The sequence below is a fragment of the Dryobates pubescens genome, chromosome 8 (genome assembly GCF_014839835.1).
Source record: "Dryobates pubescens isolate bDryPub1 chromosome 8, bDryPub1.pri, whole genome shotgun sequence".
Classification (NCBI taxonomy): domain Eukaryota; kingdom Metazoa; phylum Chordata; class Aves; order Piciformes; family Picidae; genus Dryobates; species Dryobates pubescens.
In genome coordinates this window covers 18,862,611-18,874,740 of record NC_071619.1, presented here as the reverse complement: position 1 = coordinate 18,874,740, position 12,130 = coordinate 18,862,611, and the positions used below count along the sequence as shown (strand labels likewise).

At 42.1% G+C, this 12,130-nt stretch overlaps 1 protein-coding gene across 1 annotated transcript in view; it reads right to left on the bottom strand.

Annotated features, from left to right (window-relative positions):
- PIK3AP1 (phosphoinositide-3-kinase adaptor protein 1) overlaps nt 1-12,130 on the bottom strand; it is a 43,225-nt gene that overhangs the window by 4,314 nt on the left and 26,781 nt on the right. The window contains exons 8-13 of the mRNA XM_054163888.1: nt 11,568-11,764; nt 10,030-10,219; nt 3,745-3,840; nt 2,608-2,787; nt 2,142-2,204; nt 991-1,196 (exon numbers count right to left, since the gene is read on the bottom strand). Coding sequence (XP_054019863.1) covers nt 991-1,196; nt 2,142-2,204; nt 2,608-2,787; nt 3,745-3,840; nt 10,030-10,219; nt 11,568-11,764 — 932 coding nt within the window. The remainder of the gene's footprint in view (nt 1-990; nt 1,197-2,141; nt 2,205-2,607; nt 2,788-3,744; nt 3,841-10,029; nt 10,220-11,567; nt 11,765-12,130) is intronic.

Below are 12,130 nucleotides of genomic sequence, written 5' to 3'. Positions count from 1 at the left end.
TCTGTTTTCTGTTTCCACTGTGATGCTGGCACATAAACAAGACTCACAATCAAGTAACTGCACAGTCTTTTCTGTATTAATGAACAGAGAATTCTAATTGTAAAGCTGCCACACATCCCACAGTGCAAGGGACAATTCAGAAAGAATTCAGGTTGTCCCCACTGAAGCAAGAAATGTAACTGGGATAAAGTCTCTTCACCATTGTGTGGCAGCATACTGCACCTTACTAGTTAGGAAAGGTGGGGGGGAAAAAACCCACAACTCTTTCAGCACGGAAATGTGTGCATATATAAGAGGAAGAAACCCCTGAATAGGTTGAAAAGCACACAGAGCAATTGCTGTACCATGAGGCAAGATCAGGAGCAGAGACTTTGAAAGCTGCTCACGGAATGGGGCACAGAGCATGCCATTTCACCTCTGCTTCAGAGGTCTACTGAAGTAGCACTGTATTCTGTATTTTCTTTATTGACAGAAGAAGGGAATCCTCTGACTGTTTCTGGGACTGTTGCTAGACTTTGTCCAGCTGCAAAACACAGGTAGCCCTGTAGCCAACAAACACCCAGAGAGGGATCTGATCATCTACAAGACAGAATTTTAAAGCCTGTACACCACGTGGGAAACTGAGTCTTCACTGATCTGAACTGGAATAGAGCAGACAAGCTAAATGCTCATCACACAAGTCCCCTACCGGCAGGCAGGTGCTAGGTGACCTCCAGAAAGGTAATTTATTCAACTGGATTTGGCACAATTCCTAGTGTACAGAAAAAACTAACAATACAACTGCAAGACAAATACATCTGCAAACCAGCTACCTGCTCCCTGCTGCATGGGAACAGCCTCTCCATGTCAGGAGAGAACTCTGCTAGCAGGGGTAATGTGTTAGCAGTCCTCCTGCTACAACCAGGAAACAAACATATATATCACAAGGTCTTCAGTGTGTATACCTAGAGAGACAACTCTTGTTTCTTAAGCAGTGGAATAAGCCTGTACCTGCTGGAACCGGAATGATTCTGATCTCTTTTTCTGGTTCAGCTGCCACTCCTTAAAATGAAGTACAGCTTCATCAACGGTGAGCATGCCCATTTTCACTTGCTCCTGCAACGTAATCAGCTGCCGTTGACCTGGGGTTTTCATTCCAGCAAACGGATCATAAATGCTTGATTGAGATAGGTCCCTTACAGGCCTGACTACTGTTTCTGAAGAGAAAACATAAAAAATACTACTGAACTTGTGGCACCTGCTCTGCTCACTGAATACAAAGAAACTCAAGCACCCCAGATATCAATAAATCAGTATTACAGACTGAATGTTTCCCTAACCAGAAAGGTATTTTGTCCTTATGCCACACTGCTAATTGTCAGGGCTAAATGCCCAACTGAGAGGTAGCCTTGTATACAAATATGTCCCAGGAATAGTCTCTGTTCTTAAAAACATCATTTAAGTGAGCAGCCAAACTGTACTCTTTAAAGCGCTCTGTTTTTTCACTGCAAATATTTCTCTCTCTTAGCAGTCTACAAAACAGCTCTCACTTTGGCAGTCACAAAGCTGGACTCTTTGTATGTAATCTCTGCTGTGCAACTCCAGAAACAGCAAGATGAAAACCTATCCTACTGATGCTAGCTCTTATAACTCATTTGCAGCATAAAGAGGAGTTGCCAACACATGAGATACAAGTTCAGATGTGGTTCCTGGCACTCTCATAGTGCCTAAGAGTGGAAGAATAAGAGCACAGTTTTGGAAGTGCAGAGATCAATGGCAAGCAGTTCACCAAAGGTTAAAACCCAGGAAACAATGATCAACAGACAGTGGCTCCAACCAGACCATCAAAGGTGGGACGTTGACTCCATGAAGTAATATGGGTCATAACATAAAACAGGGCTTCAGTGATCATGATGATCCTGACTGTGGATAAATTCCAAGATGGGGATATGTACAGTATGGGAGGGTACCTCCTCACACTCTGCAGTTATAAAAAGTTTCCAGTGTCATGTAGGTCAGAAAGGTTGGGCCATTCATATAGGACTACTATCCCCAGAGCCTTGTTAAACAAACTCTTCTGTCACATGCCATGCAAATGAATCTATTTCAGCAGATTTGCTTTTAGATTATCAGAAAGTTTTCAGAGTGAACTTCTGACTTACCTTTCTTAACTCTTCCTCTAGGGGTGTAGAGATTCTCAGATCTTTGAGCTTTCTGTGCAAAAACTAAAACAAACATGCTTTATATACTGAAATGCATCTCATGAAGACATTACAGAGCAGCAATGTTTCAATTTATTAGCTTGATTGGGCCCTTATAATACCAGGACTTTTCCTATCCAGTTGGATACGTTTAAACCATCTGGGGATAATCTGTTGTCCTGCTGCTTTCACTAAGAACAAGCTCAGGCCAAGACTCTAGGATACACATCCCAATGTTTTCAGAGAAGGCAGAAGATGAAAAACAAAATTCAAAGTGGATCCCAAAGGCAATCCATCTCCAGAGCCAAGTAAACCAAGGAGATGAAAAATGTGTAGGTTTTTTTGGTGTTTATTCAGCAACTGGAGTCTATGTAAAGGCCATTCTACAGGTGACTACTCTACAGTTAGGTCCTGGTTCCCAACTCACTTTTGGAGATGTACAGCTCATTGTCTGGCTGTGGAGAGCTGGATTCTGGTCTTGGAACAGGAACTGGAGGTCTGCTAGCCACTTCCTGTGGCAAAGTATCTTGTTCCACTGAGTAGTACACATCTTCACCGGATGGCTGGTAAACTCCTTCCTCTGAATTTGGCACATCCACACCACTGCCTACAACAGAGTAGAGTTTGTAACAAAAACAATCTGGCCCCTTCACAGATGCACTAAGTACCACATTCTTACCAAGCTAGCCATTTCAGAGGCAAAACCATCCAGTTTTGCAGTGAGTTAAAGTGCCAAAGCCCTTCAAGACAGGACTTCATCAAGTCACCAACATCTAGTAGCATGCAAGTGTTAGCCACTAAGCTTGTACCATCTGTTCTGGTAAAGAAACCACAGTGGAAAATCTGTTTTTAAGAACTCAAACATTTAGTTCCATTAATTCCAGCTAATTAGCATATTATAACAGTTAACAAATCAAACAGAGCCCTGATTTCCAAAAGCTACTTGCAGTTGTCTACACAGAGAAATATTCCTTTGTCTGAAATGAACAATCACCATCAGATGACAATATATTTAATCTCAGAATAATGTGTCTCAGGGGGAGCTAAGGTCTGGCTTTGGTCAGAGAAGGCAGAAGGAGCACTGAAGAGGCAGTGTAGATCATGTTTCAGAGCCAGCAGTTCTTTACCTCTTTTCAGGCTGCTGTTTTCAGTGGGTGGACTTTTGAAAAAAGCATCTATGATAAAATTCATCACTAGATTGTACTGCCCTGCTTTATACTCAGCCTCTGCCCATGAGAGAAGCCTGCACCCACACCACCAGAATTAATCCCCATTACTAACACAGGGACAAAAGACAACCATTCCTGAATAGATACCAGCTGTGTGCTTGCACTTACTGGTAGGCAGGGGCTGGAACTAGAAACCACTCCTCCTCTTTAAGAAACTAACTGCATTTGTGAAATCACCTCACAAGCTGCTTTTTCTTTTATGCCTCATTTGTACCCACTAAGGTAAAAACAGTGTGGACTATCACCTGTCCTTATCAATATCAAGGAGAAATCTCAAGTTCCATTTAATTGTTTACACTGTGCTACTGCCTTCCCTCTCTCCGAACAGGTCTCACCTTCCAAAAACTTGCGGAGCATCGAGTCTTTCATAGTTTGATAAACTTCATCTCCAGCAGCTGGAGCGTCCGGTTTGGACTGAAGCATCTCCACATCTGAAAGCAAAAATCAGAAAAATGAGTTTGTTGATTATGCCTTTAAACATGTGAAGCAGTGTAATATTATAAAATTAAATATTTCTGACTGAATATTTGGTTCATGACCAAAAGAGCAACCCAGGCAACTGACAAGACATTTGCCTCAAAGAAGGCTCCGAAGTTGGTATGTTCACTCCATTCTGCACAAATCTTTGGCAGCTGCCTGATGCCTAGGCTTGAGAAGTTCTGACAAGGCTCCAAACAGCCATTGAGGATTAGCTATTATTGAGAGTGTTTTGGCTATGTGAAGGTTTTGGCCTCTGCACACTGCTCCTGAGGCCAAAGAGAATGGAAACTCCATGACTTGGCAAAACAAGACATTAAGGGCAATTTGCCCATGACACAGAAGATAGTATTTGTTTTATTTATTGGATAGAAGTCAAAACAGCTGGCTCAGTTAATTAGTTGGACTAGAAGGTGTTTAGAGGGTTAGCTTCTAATTTAGCATTGAGAAAGGAGTGACAGCAAACAATAACATACATCGTTAACTCCGTGTTTTGACATGAAGAATACTGATTTCAAGAAAAAGGTCAAGCTCATTGTATCCCTAAAACTAATGGTAAAACTGAAATAAAATGTGAGGTAACCATGCTCCTAATGATATTAAAAATGAGAGTGATATGAATGGATTGTTAAGCCTTACTGATACAAGCAAATTCTTGAGGCATATTGTAAAATAGCTATAATTATGTAAACTGAAGGGATTGGGTTACATGACAGAATATGAACTATTTCCCTATAAATGTCTTTTTAATATTTGCTGACCTATATTTTTTTTTCCTGCAAAGTTGAAGAGATATGACAAAGGGTAAGAATACACAAGCAAAATTTTGCTTTGCTGGAATGACACAGGGTGTTTTTAAACAAAAAATTATCAAAAGACTCATTGACAGTCACGTGAATGCACCCAATCTAGCTGTAATACCACACCAACAGCATCTCAAGAGCTCTGCAGTTCATGCCAAGTTGTGTGCCACTGGAGCTAATCTGCTCATCATCAACCTAATATAAAGTTCTCTGAAGTACTACTGTACCACATGGAAGCACAGATTTGACATTTGAGCATCCTAAGGAATCAGTACCAGAGAACTGCATATTTCTGTAGAGCAAATTTTCCATCTTGCAGCTACCCTGATTATTTTTAACACAGCTTTTTGAAATGAACCTGTAGCAAATACAGGCCCAAAAGAAAAGCCATTACTTTATGGATTTAGTAGCAGAACAGAATGTGACAACTGTGCAACATTCCTTTCACTCTGTGGAGGGAACAGTACTGTTTTGTCGATACTCTGCAGGATTACTAAACCAGCAGTGCGATAGGATACTGCAGGATTTGTTTCCTACCACATAGTCAATGTAGATAAATTGATTAATTAGTTAATTCTCCTTAGAAGACATGATTGTGACCTCACTACCCCCATGCAAATGAGTCTATCTCACATGGAGATGAGACCTAACATCTCACACACACCAAAACTGAAAAGAAGTTCTTGACTTGGTTAACACCACTTTTTGTTCCCACTTGCTGCAAAAGTGCTAAGAGTTTGAACTTGCTTCCACCAGCTCTTGGCCACTGCCACTGTCTGACCTCAGGAAATAGAGTCTAACTCTTTACTCAAGTAAAACAGCATAATGATGCACACACCCCAGGGAATTTAGTCTTCACACAAATCAAACAGGTTTTCAGCACTTTCAAGAGCCCGTACTCTCAGAGCCTCTCCTGAACACAATTCCAGCCTACTCAAAAAACTGTTTGGCAAAAATGAGCAAGAGGTGCTGGTGAAAAGAAAGCAGAAAAAGCACAGCACTTTATCTGATGCTGCAGTTGATACTACCAGACTGATATGATGGAGATAACTCTCCATTTTTGGTATTCAGTGCTGTTTGCTACAGTGTGTGGTACTCAGTTAAATGATGTTTACCTGCAGCCTGGAGCATATTCTGAAAAATTATGTTTGACTTTATTGGTATTTGAAAAGTGTAAGAAAAGAGAATTGCTCTTCCAAAGCCAGAAAAATGAGATTGAAGAAATAAGGCAATTCAATCTCACTATTAAACACCAGCAAACAGCAGGATCTAGGAAGTTTTCACTAATCACAGCATCACAGTATCACCAAGGTTGGAAGACACCTCGAGGATCATCGAGTCCAACCTGTCACCACAAACCCCATGACTAGACCATGGCACCAAGTGCCACGTCCAATCTCCTCTTGAACACCTCCAGGGATGGTGACTCCACCACCTCCCTGGGCAGCCCATTCCAATGACTAATGACTCCCTCGGTGAAGAACTTTGTCCTCACCTCGAGCCTAAACTTCCCCTGGCACAGCTTGAGACTGTGTCCCCTTGTTCTGGTGCTGGTTGCCTGGGAGAAGAGACCAACCCCTTCCTGTCTACAACCACCTTTCAGGTAGTTGTAGAGGGCAATGAGGTCACCCCTGATCCCTCTCTTCTCCAGGCTAAACAATCCCAGCTCTCTCAGCCTCTTCCTCATAGGGCTTGTGCTCAAGGCCTCTCACCAGCCTTGTTGCCCTTCTCTGGACACGTTCAAGTGTCTCGATGTCCTTCTTAAACTGAGGGGCCAGAACTGGACACAGTACTCAAGGTGCGGCCTAACCAATGCAGAGTACAGGGGCACAATGACACAATGACAATGATTAGGAGTACTTCATGATCTGTAATGGGCACTAAGACCTACCTGGGAAAGGACACTCCCCCCCAGCAGAAGAGGAGGCAATGTTCTGTAGATAAACAAGACATTTTCCAATTTTTTAAAAAATTATGTCATTTGTATCGAAACTTAAATGGAATGCAGCAACTCAACACAGGTGTGTGCAACTCCCATTAAGCGTCAGTTTAAGCAGAATTTGGCTCTTGCACAGTTTATGCACTTTCTGTGTAAATGTGTCCCCAAGAAAAAACGCAGAGACACAAAAACAGCGCAGAAAAATGCATTGAAAAGCCAGAGGTTTGATGAAGAATACAGGAACTAACAGAACACTCTGGTATTCAAGTATTTGCTATTACTTCTGACTCATTACATTGTCCCGTGTTTACCTTATTCTCAAAAGAATTCCTGCCAAACAAATTGACTCTGTAGTACCTAAGCATACTTTGATCAGCCTCTGCAAAACTGGTGGAAGCATATCTTGATCACAATAAATGGGTGTGCTGCCCTACTATTGCTACACTTAAAATAGCCAAGGTATTGTCCTCAACACCACAGCCATAACTACTTGCATAAGGGCTACTCTGACCTGGAGAAAACACCTCAGCAGAAGTAGATTTTAATTTCTTTAAGTCAGTACAAAAGCTTGAAGCTTTTATTTCTGATGGCAGTTCCAAACTCTCACTGATTTCAGTGAGGGTTTGCCTGTGTCAAGCATTGTGTCAATTTAACCTTACCTGTTACAGTACAGGTAGATTTTATACACTCTTCAGACAAGTTGTAAGTATTCTTCAGGCAAAGACTAAGATTACATAAGAAAAACCAGATTTTTCTGTAAAAAGATTCCTGAATGGAAGGTAACAATACATTAGGAGAACTCCAGAAGTAGCAGGAAACCCACGCTCCCTGCTGAGGTATTTCAGACAAGCCTCAACAATGAGGAAAACCTTTTCAAACACAGACTCATTTAGCTCTGCTTTTTAGTAAAGGAATCATAAGAACCTACATTAGGGACAGCTCAAGTTTTTACCTTTCTCATCCTACTAGTCCTACAGAGCCTGCAGCAGCACATTGGCACACCAGAAGAACTTTCTGATGCCGATCCCAGTGACCTCTGGCTGTGCTTGCAGAAGTTTCCTCTAAAGGACATACATGCCTGCTGGGCCTTTGTTGCTGAAGAGACTTAAGGAAAGCAGCCTGACTTAGGCTTCACATGTACAACCTTCCCCATCCTGCAGCAACCTTTCCTAGCTTACCAATTCCATGCCTGTCAGCCAAGCAGGCTCTATTTCATGTACTCATACAAAACACCACCCAAACTCCCTCCTGAGACCTGTGAGGGCAGGAAAACTTGTGCATTTGAACCATTTAACTTAATATGGTTCACTTGACTGAAACAGGCAAGGGGACACAAGCAACTGAGACAGCAGACTGAGGGAAACAGTGATCATGAGCAGGGAAGACGAAACAAGCACCTTAAAACAATCATTTCTTCCACCAATAGTCTGCAGGGCTGGCAAATTATTTTCTTGACAGTAAGCAATTCTGATCTAAATCTGAGCGACTACGAGAATACTTTCAGTCCAGTTCAGAAGTGATAAATTACAGGGAGTTTGATTTGAATCTACCCAAGAAAGGAATATTCCTTCCATAGTTTCTGGGAGATCTGGACATTACAGGAGTGGAAGACAAGTTTGGCTTAGTGGTTTTAAGTTTACTTTTTCCCTCTTCACAGCCTTAATAAATGAGCCCCATTCACAGGTGCACTGACTTCAGGCAGCACTTCCAAACATCCAGAAACTCTCACCCCCCTTACTGCAAACAACCACAGCTTTGTTCCTTAGGAGTCCAACCTGTCTTACTGCTTATCTCCACCCAAAGGCAGAATAAGCCTGGGTTTGGTAGCAAAATATCCCCACAGCAATCAAATTAAACTTCACAGAGAAGAGTTTATGATTTCAGGCTGAGAACTGACAAAAGTCTTATGGATTCTATGATCAAAGAAAATTTATTTTGTAACATTGTTTAAGCTTAAAGAGGAGAAAACCAGCCCAGGACAAATATAGTCTATAAGCTTTTTCCCTGAGCCAGAATTATACTTTAAACTGCAGAAACATTAGAAGTCCTTATGCAGGTACTCAAACTATAATAAGCTAGTTTCTCTGCTCATCATGGGAATCATAACATTCATCAGTGGGATGAAGCTGCTTAATACTGGTACTTAGCTTGGTATTTGGAATCAGGCCATTCCGCCACTCTGCTCTGGTAAGACCTCACCTGGAATACCATGTCCAGATTTGGGGCTCCCAACACTAGAGTGACATGGACCTGCTGGAGTGGATCCAAAGGAGGGCCACAAAGATGATCAGAGGGCTGGAGCACCTGCCCTATGAAGACAGGCTGAAAGAATTGGCGTTGTTCAGTCTAGAGAAGGGAAGGCTCCAGGGAGACCTTATAGCTACATTTCAATATTTGAAGGAGACTTACAGGAAGGCTGGGGAAGGACTGTTTAGAAGTGCTTGTAGCAATAGGACAAGGGGCAATGGTTTTAAACTGGAGCAGGGCAGATTTAAGTTGGCTATAAGGAAGTTCTCTACAATGAGTGGTAAAATAGTGGAACAGGTTTCCCAGGGATGTGGTTGAGGCCCCATCCCTGGAGACATTCAAGATCAGACTTGATGTGGCCCTAAGCAGCCTGATCTAATTGGAGGTGTCCCTGCACACTGCAGGAGGGTTGGACAAGGTGACCTTTGAGGGTCCTTTCCAATCCAGTGCAATCTGTGACTCTGTGAATATTGTTAATGGAATGGTGAGAGTTAAACATCTGCATATCTATCAGAATTAGCTCTGTATTTTTAGCAATAAACCAAGTGGATAAGGATAATGAGTTTTCAATTACAATCTATTCAGTAAACCTGTTTCTAGATGTTCACTTTCTTTTGTTCTCAAGCCATTGAGGTAGAAGTTCAGCTCTTGTTTTTCAGTTGCCAATAAAATAAAATCTTACTTCGTGTTCTTTTCTAACAGTATCTGTAAGTCAGAGTGTCCTTGCCTCCCTGGATCTCAGGAGGGAGAAGCAGCACATGGTAGAAAATTTGGTATCTTCTAAATGCTAATTCACTTGCTTAAGGTTCAGGGAATCCTCAAAGCACTGAGGAAACAGCTCTTGATCTTGTACACCAGCAATCAAAGACAGGTTTAGAGCAATTTTATCAGCCCACCAACATCAAAACTAGAGCATGGTTTCCTTGTGGTGAGAGCAGAAAAGCTACAACCAGCCCCAAATTCTGAAACTCAGCTGAGGCACTGCTGCATATAAAAGTGACAGATCAGTTTATGCCTCTTGGACAGAGGCTCTGAGCAATCTGGTCTATCTGAAGATTTCTCTGTTCACTGCAGGAGGATTTGACTAGATAACCTTTAGAGGTCCCTTCCAACCCAACCACCCTACAATTCTGTGACTCTATGAATATACATACAAAGATCTTCTGAGGCACCAGGGACAAATCCAGCCATGGATTCATAAAGTTCTTTATCAGAGCCAGGATTCAAGGAACACTTCATTAACAAATCAGTGGACAGATGAGCCATGGACTCATAAACAGACTCATCCTCCTCGCCTTGCATCAGCTCTTCCTTAATGTGACTTTTCAGCATATCTGCAGTTTCCTGGAGAGAAAGGCAGGCAAGAAAAGAAAAAAGTTCACATCTCATCTAAATAAGGAATCTGGAGAATCAAAGCAACCAAAACGTATCTCACTCTTCCATCACTGATGGAAAAAAACCAACTTTTAAAAGCAGACCATTCCCAAAGACTAAAGCTCCTCAAAGGAACTAAATTCCTGCTGAAGCTGTCTGGGCACAGCTTTCAACATCTATGTTGTAATAATAGACAATAAAGATAAAAGAAGTTGGTATTGACATGTTCTGAAGAGCCATTATAGCTTCTCACTTCCTCAACTTCATGTTCTACCCAGTGTCTGCAAACTTCTAGAACATAAGCAAAACTCATTCTAAAAATATAAATGCTTGTCAAAGGCTATTTTGGGGTAAGCATAGCTGAAGGGGGAAAGCTTGTTACATGTAGAGTACTTGCAAGAAAGCAAAGTTTTAGCTTTGGTGTAGATTCAGTTTCAGTTCTTGGCATTAGCAGCAGCACATAACACCCAGAATGGGACTACACAGACCCTTTTCTGTGAGATTAACAGGAAACCTCACAAAAAGCAGCTGTTCATGTAATACAGGCAGCTTTCGATTCACAGGACAGCAGAAATCTTTCTCATATATTTGCAACATGGTGGGGGAGAGATCAGTGCAGATCTTCATCAAACCCATACAAGGCAGCAAAATGTAAAGCTTCATCCCAGCCTATTCCCCAACTTCCAACTCTGTCACAAGCACAGCCATCTTCATAGGTTGCAGTACTACAAAGATATTCTTCCCTCCATGGGCCTTCAATCTACAGGGCATGTGTGTCAAAACTGTCTACACATGCTTCTTTCCACAGACAAAACAGGTCAGGCAAATAGCTTATGCAATGCTTTAGAGAGGTGCAGATGAACTTTTGCCAGAGAGAAAACATGGTGAGTAAAGGAGCTTACTAGGATTTCACAAGTACCGCTTCTAGTCACTACCTTGTGGTAGACACACTGGTGCAGATCATTTGTGTGCCTTGATACTAAGCTGCTTGACAGTCAGCAAGTAGGATCTACTCTTAATATGCTTCAGTCACTCTGCTGGTGGAGAGGAGGACATGGGAGAGTGCAGTACCATAATGTGAAGTGGGAAGGACTTCCTAATCATCTCTCATTTACCCCAATGCAAAGACTTTCATCACTTAATTTACAGTTTCTGCAGCCCTCCTGATCTCAGAACAGGGAATGGCAACTTTATTTAGCTGTAGTTTCGAACCCTAAACTAATGTTTTTGTCAAGCAACAAAGGCCAAGAGTAAGAATCACCCATGCCTCCAAAACAGGACTGTGGGAGAATGCAAAAGGGCTGCCTCTCCCTCTTACCACATATTCATCAATGAATTGGCGAAGGTCCTTAAAGCCATGCTTTTCTGCTATGGTGTTTGGATAGTGGCCATATTTGTTGGCTACACTGTAGGCCTGCAGGGCTCCAGGGCATGTAAGCAGCAAGGCGGTGAGGTTCTTCAGCCCATATCTTGCAGAAAAGTGAAGCAGTGTTGGCAATTCCTCATCCCTCTGATCTGAGAGAACAGGAAGATGTTAGAATCCAAGTTTCTCTCTAGCAGCAACAGAACCAGTAGATGAGAAACATAATGCCTAGTAAACACACAGACCAATGGAGTTGTGAAAGCCCTGCAAAGTACATGTACAGTTTCAAAACATAGCTACTATGCACAAACTGAGGTATCTAGTGCATCTCCAGACTTAAACCCTATGACCTGTAGTGAGGAAGCTGACACTGTAATAGGTCAATGTATGTAGGATCACAGGTTTGCAAGGACCTTGTAGATCATCATTCCAGTAGGGTCCAGCTGCTGTAAGGCAATCATGGTGTCACACCAACCCAACTTCTGATCATCCACTGTGCACCTTAAAGCAGAATCATA